This window comes from Bufo gargarizans, chromosome 2 (assembly GCF_014858855.1).
Source record: "Bufo gargarizans isolate SCDJY-AF-19 chromosome 2, ASM1485885v1, whole genome shotgun sequence".
NCBI lineage: Eukaryota > Metazoa > Chordata > Amphibia > Anura > Bufonidae > Bufo > Bufo gargarizans.
In genome coordinates, this window is record NC_058081.1 from 538150064 (window position 1) to 538166629 (window position 16566).

The 16566-nt window shown below is 44.6% G+C and overlaps 1 protein-coding gene and 1 pseudogene across 1 annotated transcript; both read right to left on the reverse strand.

Annotated features, from left to right (window-relative positions):
• Positions 1–9226: 9226 nt before the first annotated feature.
• On the reverse strand, positions 9227–10441 carry LOC122926637 (methionine aminopeptidase 1-like). Its single transcript, XM_044278070.1, has one exon. The coding sequence runs from the start codon at positions 10413–10415 to the stop codon at positions 9267–9269; it is 1149 nt and encodes a 382-aa protein (XP_044134005.1). The 5' UTR covers positions 10416–10441; the 3' UTR covers positions 9227–9266.
• Positions 10442–15028: 4587 nt separating this feature from the next.
• On the reverse strand, positions 15029–15144 carry LOC122929810 (annotated as a pseudogene).
• Between the last annotated feature and the right edge of the window lie 1422 nt (positions 15145–16566).

A 16566-nucleotide genomic window follows, 5' to 3' on the forward strand; every position in this document is an offset into this window, starting at 1 on the left:
AAATTTTTTTTTCTTTGTCATGTTTTAGCACAAAGCTGCAAAATAATCAAATGTTTAAAAAGTAAAAAGATCTGAAGACTTACATATGCATATCTTTATATACAGTATTTACTGGTCTATAATGTTTAGCAAAAAAACAAAAAATGGAACTAAGGTTCTGTATTTTATAAGTCACTCAGTAATCCTAATATATAGTATAAACCAATGCAATCTATTCAGCCAGTACTTGTTCCATAGCAGTACATGCAACCCAAAGGGCATACTTTATAGATGACAGAAAACTTTCAAATGTATTTATCCACTTATGTAAAAGAGACAGAAAGTTCAGTACATCTGATCTGACTTAACTTTGTAAAAAGATAATTTGCATAGAAATTAAACATTGTATTAGTTCAAAAATGTGTGAGTCTGATGGAAAATGCAATTAACTTCAAACTGGGGGGGAAGGGGGGAGGCTGGGGATAAATAATTTCATATGTGCTGATCACTTCCAGTCCCATAGTTTTGGAAGTGTCTCTTGACTTTGCAAAGGGAAGTTGGAGACATATAAAGGCAATCCTTGATCTTCAAGGAACAGTTGCATTTTTCAATTACATGCTCTCTGGTCATTGTGCTTCTCCTTATTTACTTTTACAGTGCATAACTTGAGCATCATTGCCGAAGGGAAAAAATGGAATTCAGGCTCATAAACTAGTAGGTAAAAGATTTAGAAAACTAAGTTACCTTATATTTACACACATACACAGACACGTGCATACACAATCATTTGCACAAATATACACACTGAGACACTGTAAGAGGGTGTTATAGTGATGTGACATCCGCATTTGCATTTTTTTTAAAGTGTAACTGCCATTCTATTTTTGTTTGTGTAATGTGTAGGGGCAGTGATACTGACCATTTCCATATCATCACCATGACTGCATCACAAGGAGATTGACCCATGACCTTTGTAGGCAGGAACAGAGAAGAGGTTAAATTGCCCCCTCCCACGACTACTCTCCAGTGTTTCCTGTCCCTACTGAGGCCAGGTGCAGAGAAGAGTCTCCCTGTATGTCAGGGAGATGAAGAGGAACTTATTTTTTATTTATTATTTTATTTCAAAGGGATCCATAGGAAAGGTCTCCTGTTTTACCTTAAGCTCTTTACGTGAGCTCCTCAGTCTGCCGGCGGCCTCGTGCTAATGCTGGGCTGGGGGTGTCGGGAGGGCTCGCTCTGGTGTATCTGGAGCCTGCTTCCAGGCTGCAAGTACCTCCTCTCCCCTGGTGGAGTAGGCTGAAGACGCCGAAGACGTATGACGTCACTTCCGGGTTGCGTGGTGCAACCCGGAAGTTCTCTGGACGGATGGCAGAGGCAGCAGATATAACAGCGGGAAGCCATGGACAGACGCGGATCTGAGGTCTGAGTAAGTAATTCCACTCAGTTGTCTGTCTCAGCATGTCAGTTCCTGAGCTGCAAAGTCCGATGGAGCTTGATGCCCCAGCACTGCCTCCCGTGAGTTCCAGATATAGCTCACATATGTTAAATACAAAGATGTATTGGATTTTACTAAGTTCTCCTGACTACTCCCCCCTTCTTTTTTCTTACATCCTCAGGTAAAAGAGGTTTAAAAGAAAATAAAAAAGCCTAAAAAATGCATATCCTGCTCAAAAATATTACCTAAAAAAAAACTCTGCAAAGACTGCATATCGGATTTATTCCGTCAGGAACAGACATCTCTCATTGAGAGTATTAGAGCTGTGGTTCAGGATGAACCAAGAACCTCTAGATCAGGGGCAACAGATTCTTCCCAACTCCAACCCCCAAAGCGCCCAAGAGTGAGGGCAATTTCTTCCTCTGAGGCTTTCTCTTCCAGACCCTGGGATGAGGATGAATCTCTCTCTCTCTGAGGGAGAGGTGCTTGAGGAAAATAAATAGAACATTTTACTTTTCCTCTGAAGAAATGAGTGGCCTTTTAAAGGCAGTTCATGCCACCATGGGAATTGAAGAAATTCAAAAAGCGTATTCCATTCAGGATGAAATGTTTGGAGGGCTTAGAATTAGACATGCTAGAGTGTTCCCAATAAATGAGAATCTTAAAGATATGATAATGGAAGAATGGTCTGACAAAGAGAAAAGGCTGGGTATTTCCAAGGAGTTTAAAAACTGTCTACTGTTTGATCCTTCAGAGTCAAAATTATTTGACGAGGTTCCAAAAATTGATCTACAAGTGGCTAAAGTAAAAAAAAAAGACCTCACTGCCATTTGAGGACACAGCCCAACTCAGAGACTCAATGGAGCGCAAAGCAAATGCCCTTTTAAGAAAGTCATGGGAGGCTTCCATGACAAAAAACAAATATAGCGGCCACTTCGGTGGCTAGATCCATGTATCTGTGGCTGAATGAGTTAGAGAATCACATCAGAAATAAAATCTCTCATGAAGAGATATTAGAATCTATACAGCTATTAAAGTCTGTTGCTGCCTTTCTGGAAGATGCCTCAGCAGAATCTATCCGATTCTGTGCCAGAGATGTGAGCCTTTTTTAACGCGTCCCGCAGAGCTCTCTGCATGAAATCCTTGTCAGGGGACAAAGTTTAAAAAATTAAGCTTTGTTCAATCCCTTTCTCTGGAGAATACGTCTTTGAACCAGTTCTAGATAGGATTTTGAAGAAAGCGGCTTACAGGAAAAAGGGTTTTCCGGAAGATAGATCCTTCAGAATAAAATTTGCATTTTGCCCCTATTCTAATCAAAACAAATCCTTCAAGGGCAAGGGAAAGTCGGGCCACTAGAGCTACCCCAAAGGGGGCAAAGGAAGGGGTATCCTGCTAATCCCACACACTAGATCAGACGACAAGCAATGATGCCAGGAAAGAAGGGGATTGAAACATTTTCTGGTTACCTGGGAAAATACAACACAAAATCCTTGGCCCCTAAAGATTATTCGATCAGGGTACAAATTAGAATTTACATCAATCCCCCCAAAAAATGTCTTAATTACAAGCTTAAGTACCTACAACTCTCGAAAATATGTTACAAGTAGTTGAGCGGACACCTGGATGTTCGTCCGAACGAGTTTGGGAGCCAAACTTGACCCCAAACCCGAACCCCATTGAAGTCAATGGGGACCTGAACTTTTGAGAACTGAAATGGCTCTAAAAGTGTCATAGAAAGGGCTAGAGGGCTGCACATCGCATCAAAATGTGGTTAAGAGCATGGCAAGTGCTCTTCAAACAAATGTGGATAGGGAAATGACTTTAAATAACATAAAATACGTAAAAATAAAAAATAATCTTAATCTAGGAGGACGAGGTCCATATGGAGTAGGAGGTTGAGGAGGCAGTGGATGTGGCGGTGTAGGTGAATGCGGTGGTGGAGGAGGTAGCCTACACTGCTTTTAGCTTTTATTTTTATTTTTTTTTTAATTAGGGTACATCCAAAAACATAGGGAAATATAACCCCCATTCAGTCATGCTAAACACACGTTCAGACAATACACTGGCTGCAGGGCAGACCAGCACCTCCAAGGCGTAAAGTGCAAGCTCAGGCCATGTGCCCAATTTGGAGACCCAGAAGTTGCAGGGGGCAGACCCATCAGTCAGTTAGTTTAGGCGTGTGCACACATACTGCCCAACCATGTCACACATCCCCGTGATGTTCGCGATCCAATTGGATATCTGCTCTATCAACTTTCGATGTTCTTTTCTGCGCCTATCATGTTGATCGCGGTTAGCGGCGAATCAGGGTTCCACGCCGGAGAGGGATCGCGAGAAACAGAGACCACAACCAAAGGAGATCAATGGATGAAATTTAATTGTGATCGAGCGGAAATGTGGGAAAAGTTATTAAAACGGAAGAATCGAAGGAAAGGAGGGGGCGCGCGGCAAATACCCACTCCTGACTTGGAGAGGTAGTGACGATAAATAGCAATACAGGACTCTTAAGATGTCCTGTTATTGGAATGATTAATAAAAAATTATAGGGAATGTCACTGGAGTATTAAGGATTTGGAAACGTTAGACTCTAGATAACTTCTGCCTGATCGCACGTCCACAATCCATTTGGATATCTTCTCTATCAACTTTCGATGTTCTTTTCTGAGCCTACCATGTTGATCCCGGTTATCGGTGAATCAGGGTTCCACGCCGGAGAGAGAGCGTGAGAAAGAGAGACCACATCCAAGGGAGGATTATTTTTTTAAAATTAAATATGATAGAGCGAAAAGTGGTACAAATTATTAAAGTTTAAGCATTGAATGAATTTTTGAAATTTTACTATGTCACCTATGCAGAGCAGGGGTTTGTATATGGCAAAATTGGTAAAATGTCACCTGACAATGTAACAGACGATTTTTTGAAATTGATGTCCCTATCACCTATGCAGAGCAGGGGTTTATTAACGGCAAAAATGGTCAAATGTCACCGAAGAATATAACAGACAAATTAGTGAAATGTTTTTACCTGTCTACTAGGTAGAGCAGGGGTATATCACACCCAAAAATTGGTGAATTTAAGCAGAAAATGTAACAGACAAATTTAATTAATTATTTTTACCTGTCTACTAGGTATAGAAGTGGTATATCACAGCCAAAAATCGGTGAATTTCACCCGAAAATTTAACAGACAAATTTGTGAAATGTTTTTGCCTGTCTACTAGGTACAGCCGGGGTATATCACACCCAAAAATTGGTGAATTTCACCCGAATATGTAATAGACAAATTAGTGAAATGTTATATGTCTATTAGGTAGAGCAGGGGTATATCACAGCCCAAAATTTATGAATTTCACCAGAAAATGTAACAGACAAATTAGTGAAATGTTTTTAACTGTCTACTAGGTATAGCAGTGGTATATCAAACCCAAAAATTAGTGAATTTCACCTGAAAATGTAACAGAAAAATTTGTGAAATGTTTTTACCTGTTTACTAGGTATAGCAGTGGTATATCGCACCCAAAAATGTGTGAATTTCACCCAAAAATGTAACAGACAAATTAGTGACATTGCATAAAATTTAAAAAATACGTACAAATAAAAATAAATAAACTTGATTTATGAGTTGGAGGTCCATATGGAGTAGGAGTTTGAGGAGGCGGTGGAAGTAGCGGTGTAGGTGGAAGCGGCGATGGAAGAGGACCAGGTAGCCAACACTGGTTTTGGTTTAATTATTTTTGTATTAGGATACACTCCAAAAGAGTGGGAAATATCCAAAATACAACAATGAGCAATTGCGCTGTATTATAACAATGGCTGGTTAAGGCTGGTATACATGTCTATTCTGCACAAGGTACGGACAAGTCCTATGGGATCCATGCCTGGTTCATTTTAATGGCTCTGGACAGGCGGCTGTGCTTGTCTATGATTACGCCCCCTGCCATGCTAAAAACACGTTCAGACAATACACTGGCTGCAGGGCAGGCCAGCAACTCCAAGGTGTAAAGGGCAAGCTCAGGCCATGTGCCCAATTTGGAGACCCAGAAGTTGAAGGGGGCAGACACGTCATTCAGTATGTGTATGCATGTGCAGCTGAAATGCTGCCTCCTGCTAAAACGTTCCATATCAGCTGGTAGTGCTGGTTGTTGTGGCGTGCTGACAAAGCTTTTCCACATTTCGGCCATGCTAACCCTGCCTTCTGAGGTGCTGGTGGTGCCCCAGCTGCATTAGCGACCTCTTCCTCTGCCTTCGCCTTGTGCTTCCACTGTGCCCCCGCTGTCAGGTGGGAATGCCACCAGCAGCGCGTCTACCAGCATGCGCTTGTACTCACGCATCTTACGATCACGCACCAGTGACAGAATTTAGGATGGTACGTTATACTTGTAATGGGGATCCAGAAGCGTGGCCACCCAGTAATCAGCACAAGTTAGAATGTGGGCTACTTGGCGGTCGTTGTGGAGACACTGCAGCATGTAATCGCTCATGTGTGCAAGGCTGCCCAGAGGCAACGAAAAGCTGTCCTCTGTGGGAGGTGTATCATCTGTGTCCTCTTTATCCCCCCAGGCATGCACCAGTGATGGTCATGAGCTGGTGTAGGTGCCACCCTGCTGTGAACATGGTTCCTCCTCCTCCACCTCCTCATCCTCCAGAACTGTGCCCTGGCTGGACAATTGTGTTCCATTGCGTTTGTGGGTACAGGAACCACCCTCGGAGCCACTTGTGAATGACTGGCCAGAAACCCTATGAAATGATCTCTCTTCCTCCTCCTTCTCCTGTGTCACATTCTCTTCCATCATCACCAGCAGCGTTTTTTCAAGGAGGCATAGAAGTGGGATATTAACACTGAGAACGGCTTTATCAGCACTGGCCATGTTGGTGGAGTACTCGAAAGAGTGCAACAAGGAACACAGGTCGCGCATGGAGCCTTAGTCATTGGTGGTGAAGCGGTGCTGTTCTGCAGAGCCACTCATCGATGTGTGCTGCTGCTGAAACTCCACTATTGCTTGCTGCTGCTCGTGCAGTCTGGACAGCAAGTGCAAGGTGGAGTTCCACCTTGTGGGCACATCGCATATGAGGCGGTGAACAGGAAGGCCGAAGTTACGCTGCAGCGCTGACAGGTGAGCAGCAGCATGGTGAGAACGCCTAAAGCGCGCACAGACGGCCCACACTTTCTGCAGCAGCTCTGACATATCCAGGTAATTTTTCAGGGCACCTTTGCACCACCCATTTCAGCACATGCGCCAGGCAAGGGATGTGCGTCAAACCGGCTAGTCCCAGAGCTGCTATGAGATTTCACCTATTATCGCACACCACCAGGCCGGGCTTGAGGCTCACTGGCACCAACCACTCATCGGTCTGTTGTTCAAGGCCCGTCCACAGGTCCTGCGCTGTGTGGGTTTTGTCCCGCAAACAGATACGTTTTAAAACTGCTTGCTGTCGTTTACCCCTGGCTGTGCTGAAGTTGGAGGTGAAGGTGTTACGCTGACCAGATGAGGAGCCGGTAGAGGATGAGGAAGTGGAGTAGGAGGAGGAAGCAACAGGAGGCAAACTGAAGTGCCCTGCAATGCTCGGTGGTAGAAAGAACATGCGACAAACTGCTATCCCCCTCAGGCCCAGCCGCCACTGCACTAAGTAGTTACGTGATCCCCGGTGGTGAGGATTGTGTTGACCAGACTCTTGGATAGTGAGACTGGACTTGTAGGTGAGGGCCTGATGGTGAGCTGACCCTCTCAAGCATTATGTTCAAGGGCCTGCTGCCGTTTTGTTGATTCTATATAACTTCTGGGTGATCGCATGTCCCTGTGATGTCGACGATCCATTTGGATGTCTGCCGTATCAACTTCCGATGTTCTTTTATGTGCCTACCACGGTGACCATGGGTAACGGGGAATCAGGGTTTGCTTCTGGAGAGGGAGCCTGAGTAACAGCTACGGCTACCACTTCCAAGAAAGGCAGGCGGGGGCGCGCAAATTAACCACTCCCGACTCAGGATGTAGTGATGATAAATAACAATAAAGGACTCTTAAGAGGGCCTGCTGGTGAGCTGACCCTCTAAAAGATTTTATTTTTTATATCCGCACACTTTACACAGCAGATGTGGCGTGGATAATTTAACTGTCTGCAGCGGACACTGTCTACGTAAAAAGTATGATTGATAGCCTGCTGATGACCCTCAAGCACATTAGGGGTGAGGGTCTGCTGTTAAGCTGACGATCTAAAACATTATGGGTGAGGGCATGCTGGTGAGCTGACCCTGTAAAAAATTAAATGAGAATACCTGCGGGTCTGCTGACCCTGTAAAAAATTATATGAGAGGGCCTATAGGTGAGCTGACCCTGTAAAAAATTATATGAGAGGGCCTGCGGGTGAGCTGACCCTGTAAAAAATTATTTACGAGGGCATTATATGTGACAAATAAGCATGTTAATATGATGAAAGAGGAGGAGGAGAAAAGGAAGATTCAACCATATACCCTTTTTTTGTGGTGGAAAAGGAGCATGGGAATACAGAATATTCAGTACATTATAAACAACACTTTTAAAGTGCCTTTATGTTCATCCGCTTTCCTCTGGTGGAGTCGAGAAGTCAGGGGCAATCCAGACCCTATTCATTTTTTTTTTTTAGATTCAACATTGTCACCATAGTTTAATTTAACAAGAATATTTGACTCAAAAGCATATCAAATCTTTGGGCAGACAGGTCTTTATCGGTCGAACAAATAAACAACAATACTTTTTGCTAATTGGATGTCTTTTTAGGGAGTCCTAAAATGTCAGCAGAAACTTGGTCTGGGCACTTGAATAAGCAGCCAAATAACTCCTTGTGACTAGTGAGGGGAGTCACCTTGGAGAAAGAACATAGTTAAAGATAGGCAAGAAATGAAGGGGAACAGTGAAACAGAAAAGATACACGTGATTTGGCAAACGGTTATTAATTTTTAGGAACAAAAATCTTGTGGGAATCTAAAGCTTTGCTACTCTTCCTGTAAGAACGAGTGTATGCTGCACGGCCACCAGATGTGCAAGTCTTCTTATTATGTATAGTCATGTAAGCATCTACATTATCAGAGCAAATTGCACATAATGTCCTAAAAGCCTGACTATGGGGAGTGACAAATACAACGGTCATTCAGAAATTCAACCTCCACAATCTCATACTGCAAAGTACTAGTTAGGAACATCAGCTTTCAAAGATTAAAGGCACCAAGATTACCAAAAGAGGAGAACAATCGGCCAAAGACATTTTAATGTTAGGAATTACCAGTGACTGAGCTACCATGGGTTTGGTTGCCATAAACAAACCTACCAAATCTGTTAAAGCAAAAAAATTAAAAACACACACAGTCCAGACATTTATTTGCCCCTTACTCTGTCTGCAGCAGCATAAAGACTGCCAAATTAGAGGAACAGACCTCGGTCTTGCATTTCAACACAAATGCATAGCTAGAATATACTTAAGAAAAGAAGTCAGCAGCCCAAAACCCAAGCTGTAAACATACAACCATTATCAGTAGAAAGTCACTCTGCAGGCAACGTGTGTTTCTGTTCATGGAAACTTAGAAGGCAAAGAACAGAAATTTTGAAAGGGGGTTCTTAAAACAGACAGCAATAAAAAGGCAGTTAAAAAAAAAAATATATATATATATATACATATATATATATAAAGACCTGTTTTCTCCTTGTTTCAAGAGTTGCTTAACACTAAATTTCAAGCTGTATGGCGTTTTCCTCTATCACAGATATGTAAAGGTGTGATAAAACCCCACATTTCCTTCAGGCGCTTGTCATGTAAAAACGCACAGCGTAAAGTTGTTGACACACCATTTCTATCAACTAATTAAGACGACAAGGGGGATGCTAAAACATAAAATGAGGACGTCCATTGTGTTCCAATCTCCTGGTCAAGATCTCGCAGCCAGTCTCTGTGACTAAAAGAGTGTGCTCAAACTGAGCTGAACGTTTTCCATCTCTTGTCACTGCAGTCCAACCATCTGGCCAGGTCTCATCTTGCCATCCTCCTTCACAGATCATTGGCTCGATTGTGAACACATGCCCTGGTTTCACCACGCAGACAGCCTTGTTTTTGGCATAGTGTGGCACATTGGGAGCAGTATGGAATAACCTGTGAATGCCATGTCCACAGTAGCTTCGAACAACAGAGAAGCCATTGGCATGTTTCTGAATAATGTTTCCTAGTTCTCTGTACCGAACACCAGGCTTCACTTCATCAATTTCTTGCATTAGACACTTGAAAGTTGTCTGAACAAGCCGTATTGCGCCCTCATCAACTTTTCCAACATAAAAGGATTCATTAAGATCTCCATGGTAACCATTGTGGTAAACCGTAATGTCCACATTCACAATGTCTCCATCTTGCAGAGGTCTCCTGTCTGGAATCCCATGGCAGATCACTTCATTCACAGATGTATAGCAGGACTTTGGGAAGTTATAATAATTCAGTGGGGAAGGGTAGCAATTTCTTGAAATGCACGCCAAATGTACAGCATGGTCTATCTCTTCAGTAGTGACTCCAGCCCTCACCATCATAGCAGCCACATCCAGCACTTCTCTAGCTAGCTTACATACAACACGCATTCCCTCAATTTCTTCGGGAGAAAGCACTTTAATTTGGGAGGTTCCCTTCAAGGATTGTTCAGATTGTGACATTCCTAAAGGGTGATCTGCATAATCTGGCCTTTGTATGTAGCTTGGTACTGGTCTCATTGGCATCAATGGATAGTATGGCCTGAGTTTTCCAGTATACCGATAGCCTAGCCAAGGATCGGTATTGATTTCTCCTTCCATTGTCCATGGTGAATCTTGACTTTTGACTCTCTCATTTGCTTTCTTGTGCAGCATCTTGTGCGATGCCCAGCTTCCCCTGAAACATTCCTGCGAGCAGAAGTACGAGCCATGGATGCCCAGCTTGAGGCAGGTCGGGCATTGCAGCTTGGCCTCGCTGGTGCAGTGCTCCGTCTCACACACTCTTCTCTCCACCGCCACCATGCTTCACCAGGCAGCACCCACAGGACGGCGGGGAGGAGACGAGAGCGACCTTGTTAATTTTTATAAGAGTCAACCTGTCAGCAATTTTAGTTTGTGCCATGTGTCCAGCTTGAACACCCAGTAGTTGTAAGGCACTGAGGGATCACTGAGGATGCTGACACGGTCTGCTACGTACTCCTTCACCATCTTCCAAAACTTTTCCCTCCTTGTGACACTAGGCCGTGCATCAGGGTGAGGGTGCTGGCGGGGTTTCATAAAACTGTCCCAGGCCTTGGAGAGTGTTGCCCTGCCTCTATTGGAACTGCTGTGTATTCCCCTTGTCTCCCCTCCTCGGTTACCAAGGAAGTACGGACTCTGCCGCCAGCGTTGTCAGATGGAGATTTTTGAAGCAATTTTTCAACAAGGACCTTCTGGTTTTGCACCATTTTCCAAGTCCTCTCCACCTGAGGAATGAGAGATGACAAGTTCTCTTTGTAGCGGTGGTTGAGAAGGGTGAACACCGAGTAATCTGTGTTGTCTAAAATGTGTATAACACGCGGGTCGCGGGAAAGGCAGCCTAACATGAAGTCAGCTATGTGTGCCAAAGTACCAATAGGCAAGACTTCACTGCCCTCATCAGGAGGATGATTGTCCATCTCCTCATCCTCTTCCTCCTCTTCTGCCCACCCACGCTGAACAGATGGAATTAAACTTCCATGGGTACTATCCTCTGTAGCTGAGGCAAACGTCTCCTCCTCCTCTTCATTGTCCAATTCGCACTGAGAAGACGGATGGAGGGCGGTCTGGCTATCACCCTGTGTAATGTCTTCTTCCCCAATTTTCACCTCTTCCACATGAAAAGCGTTGGCCTTGAGAACACACAAGTGAGATGGTTACGCTGATAATAGCATTATCGCCGCTCACCATCTGTGTTGATTCCTCAAAGTTTCTTAAAACCTCACAGAGGTCAGACATCCATGGCCACTTATCGCTTCTGATTAGAGGAAGCTGACTGCAAATGCGACGGCCATGTAGTAGCTGGTATTCCACTACTGCCCTCTGCTGCTCACAAAGCCTGGTTAACATGTGGAACGTGGAGTTCAAGTGCGTGCTCACGTCACACAACAGCCGGTGAGCTGGCAATTTCAAGCGCTGCTGCGGCACTGACAGACCGGCTGAAGCTGTCGATGACTTGCAGAAATGTGCACACACGTGGCGTACCTTCACCAGTAAATTAGGCATATTGGGGTAGGATTTGAGACGTGGGCTAGGCATAGGATGTGTGTGAGCTTGCCAAGCTCCAAAACCTCCACCAAGTTACGGCCATTATCACACACAACAATGCCTACTTGTAGGTTGAGTGGCGAGAGCCACAGCTCAGTATGGTCTTATCCCTCTGCGGCGGTGTGCTGTTGTCCCCTAAGCATATCAGCTTCAGCACAGCCTGTTGACGCTTCCCCACTGCAGTCTTAAACTGCTTCCAGCTACTGGCTGATGGCTGACTGGTGCTGCACGTGGATAATTCGGAGGTGGATGTGAAGGAGGAGGTAGAGGAGGAGAAGTGGGGGTTGGAGCCACTAACATAGATGCTGGCGGAAAACCTTATCATCGTAGGGCCCACAATCGTCGGCGTTGGTAGCACCTGTGCCATCCCAGGCTACGACTCGCTCCCGGCTTACACAATGTTCACCCAGTGTGCCGTCAGGGAAATGTAGCATCACTGCCAGAATGCATTTGTCCATGTGTCTGTGGTTATGTGGACCTTCCTAGTAACTGCGTTGGTCGGGTACGTGTGACGTTTCGGGACACATGTTGGTGTAAGGCGGGCACGGCACACCTTGAAAAATAGTTGCGGCTGAGGAAATAGTACGGCGGGCTGGCCGCCAACATCAGGTTGCGGAAGGCCTTATGGCAACATTTTCAGGGCCAGTAATTTTGAATGGTGCACATTTAGTGCTATGGCCTGTGGGTGGGTGGGTGGCTGGGTATTTGTGCTTGCGTTCAAATGCCTGGCATAAAGACACTGCGCTGGGACAAGGAAGTGGATGTGGTCGCTGATGGTGCTTGCAAAGGTCCAGAATGGGAGGCCTCCTCACCTACGCCTTCGACAGACCATTGGCCAGCAAGTACCAGTGGGGAAGAGGAGGCAGTAGTGTGACCCACAGACACAGATTGTGGACCTAGGCGTTCGTCCCACTTATTACGGTGCTTGGATGCCATGTGACGGATCAAGCTGGTGGTCGTGTGGTTGGTAGTGTTCATGCCCCGGCTCTTTTGTCATCCGCACTTTCCTCAAAAAAGCGCCATACCGCAGAACACCTAGTCCTTGGCAAGGGAGATTTATGCAAGAGGGTGCTCCGTGGAACAGTTGCAGGTCTGTTTATTGTGGCCTGCCTTCTCCCTTTTGCCACCCCACTGCCTCTTCCAGCCCGTTGCGGTGCTGCAGATCTCTCCCCCTCTGTACTGCTGTCCTCGCTCGGCTTTCCACCTTCCCAGGTTGGGTCAGTGACCTCATCGTCCACCAAGTCCTCTTCCACTTCCTCACTCTGATCATCCTACTGATTTGTTGACCCAACCACAATCTGGGTGATTGACAACTCTGTATCATCCTCTTCATCAACCTCTTGAGACAGTAATTGCGATTAACTCAATGGCAACTGTGTCTCATCATCATCCACCTCATTACACACTAATTGCCATTCCCCACTGTCATATTCTGGTGGAGAGGAAGGAGGATCAGGGTGAGGCTAATGTTGACCAGACTCTTGGCTACTGAGATTGAACATGGTGGAAGACAGAGTGGTGCTTAACCAACTGGAAGCATTATCAGCTGCAATCCAACCGACCACCTGGTCGCACTGGTCTGACTTCAAGAGTTTTGTCCTGCAACGCCCTGCAAACTAGGACATGAAGCTAGGTATCGTGTATGATTGTTTTTCTTGTGCTCTGGCAGCAGGCACAGTTTCAACGTGCCCAGGGCCACGGCCTCTGCGTGAACCATCAGCATCACGGCTACTTGCCCGTCCCTTAATGTTCGCCTTCTTCATATTAAATGTTATATGCACACTTGACACACAATATGTGGCACCGATGTCACAGTTCACAGCAAGAACAGTATATGAAAAAAGTACGTAAAAGTATGGAAAAAGGAAAATAGATTTCACTTATATTTTTTCTATCTCTGGCCCTGACACACACAAGATATTGCACAGATGTCACAAGTCACGGCAGACACCCTTCTATAGGGAAAGTACGTAAAAGAATAGAAAAAATGTACTAGATTTCACTTATATTTTTTCTATCTCTGGCCCTGACACACAGAAGGTATTGCACAGATGTCACAAGTCACTGCAGACACCCTCTATAGAAAAAATATGGAGAAGTATGGGAAAAAAAAATTGATGGCTATATTGTATTGCTGCCACCACACACAATAGTCCTTAAAAGGACTTTTGGGTCTTTGAAACGTTTTTAAACTAAATAGATTGCGATCACACTCCCTACACTATCTGTCCCTTCCTAAGCGCAGCCCTCCCTGACTAATAATGAGCCGAACACGCACCATTGGGTGCTATATAGCACCCGATCACGTGTTCTGGCTAGCCAATCACTGTATAGTGATGGCAGTACTTACCTGCACATTTATTGGCTGCATAGCAGCCAAGAAACGTGCGGAGAGTTGACTCGAGCATGGCGCTCGAGCACATGTGGTACTTGGCCGAGTACCGCTATGTGCCGAGCATAGCGATGCTTGAGCCGAACAGCAATTCGGCCGAGCATCCTCGCTGGACACTACCTAGTATGTCACATTGCCACTCACAGATGTTATCCTCCACTACCCTGCATATTGTAAGATATGTATATGCTTGCCTTATATGCTGGTTTTCAAAAGTTAAACACAAAAAAAAATTTACTATGTTGAAATGCTCTGACATGGATTTCAGACTAGTAGTTCACGCTTTCACTGAGATTTCAAAAGCTATATCTATCCTCTGCATGGTGAAACTCATGTACATTCTGTTTATTTCCTGCCCTACACCCCAAAACATTTATTTCTGTTAAAATGGGTGAAAAAATGAAAGAAATGTCCATGAAGGTATCCGCTTTTGAGGTTCTGCAGCAGCTGCCATTGTGCTAGGAGCCACACCCAGCCTCAGCTCCTCACTTCTCTCTCCCTGGCTGACAGCTTTCCCTGCCTTTCCAACCTGCGGCCCTCCAGCTGTTGCAAAACTACAACTCCCATCATTCCCTGACAGCCTACAACTATCATCCTATCAGAAGGGCATCGTGGGAGTTGTAGTTTTACAACAGCTGGAGGGTTGAGGTTGAGCATGCCTGTTCTGCTTTCAAATTCTAGCCTTTCCCTTCAATGTCTCTGGCAGTAGAATAGAAGCTTGATTGTGACTTTTTACTGTTACTCTATTTCACATGAAAGAGTAAAAAATAAAAGTACATTATAAATATATAATATAAAACAAAAGCTAAGCGGGGTATATATTGCTTTGGATTTCGTCGATTTCAACGTCATGTGTTTTCATAGCAAAAAGGGGAGGTTAAAACGTTTGCGAATCTCCTTCCAAGAAATTATAGTTTCTCTCAAAACAACGGAGCGTTTGGCACCTGGCATGAATTGAGAATATCTGGTTAAGCACTCCATATTGTTCAATCTGCATGTCATCCTTGTGCAGGGGACATGCTATTCTTCTCTGTATTGTTCCAATTTTAGTATATGTGCTGCTGAAGCGAGCACGCCATTGTTATTTTTTAGTTCCATACAAGTTATGATCCTGTCATCACAGAAGACATTAACACACAGACAGTGAGCCTTACTGGAACCCAGCTTGCTTTGCCTGCCTACTTGCAGTGCAAGACTTTGGCGGCAAGTCCACAAAAACAAAGCCATATAAGAATGGATCGGAGCTGGGCGGCCAATGTGGTACAAGATCAGGCAAAAGAGGGTTGCCAGAATAGCCAAGCAGAAGTCAGAAGCAGACAGGAAACACAGTACCAAATCAGGAGACAGAGAGTAGTCAAAGGCAAGTTGAGGTCAATACCATAAGCCAGGCATGTCCAAACTGCAGCCCTCCAGCTGTTGCTAAACTACAACTCCCAGCATGCCCTAATAGCTGTAAGCTATCCAGGCATGATGGGAGTTGTAGTTTAGCAGCAGCTGGAGGGCCGCAGTTTGGACATGCCTGCCATAAGCAATCCAAATGCACACAGAACAGAACTGGGAGCACAGCATGGGAATAGAAACCTATAAATGGAAAGGGTGAATTGCCAGCAGGGGATTTAAATAGACCTCCAAGTCCCCGATCAGAACCTAATAGGTCCAGGGACCGGATGTCCCAACTTGCACCATAATAAAATAGTTGGGCTGTCCTTCAGCCTACATAATAACTAGAGACACCTAAAAGCTAAAACCTCCTAATCTCCCGCAAAAAAGTACTCTGCAGGGGGAAACAGAGCATTGTGCTCCGTTAATAGGAATGAAACTGCTTTGACAGGGCACGCAGCTAGGCAGCGCATCATGGAGGGCGTGGCCCAGCAGTGCATCTCACATGGTGCGGCTGCAGCCAGAAAATGCATCGCTGGAGCCCGGAAAGGTAAGTTGGTGACAGACCTACTTTTAATGTAATCAAGTGGTTTTGGGCATGTAATGGTTAATAATTGTCCTCCTATTAGTCTCAATCTGGACATAGTACGGGCCGGCCACCATTCAGCACTCACCCTCTAATTAAGCCAGCTTACCTGTGGACCTGTGGCAAAGGACGGAGGGCTTCTGATGATGGATGTTATACTATATAAGGGCATTCTATAATAAGAAGGATATTATACTGTAAATGAGAATTCTATATGATGATGTGTATTGTAGTATCATGCCCCATTCTCCCGGGTAGGATTTCCTAGAGACATTGTATCATATTATAAGATGGAAATGCCACTTTAATAGACATCAGTAATATTTCAGTATTATGCATTTTTATTTTGTAACATGTTTTTGCAATCTTATATTAAATCATTGTCGATATTTAACCATTTTGATGCAAATTGTGTAAATTAATATAATGAAAGACTGTATGGAACCAGTGTATGGGCTATAAGAAGTCATTCATCATTTTCCTTGAAAGGTATAAATTAAATATCAAGTTTCAAGTTCAATGTGTAGAAC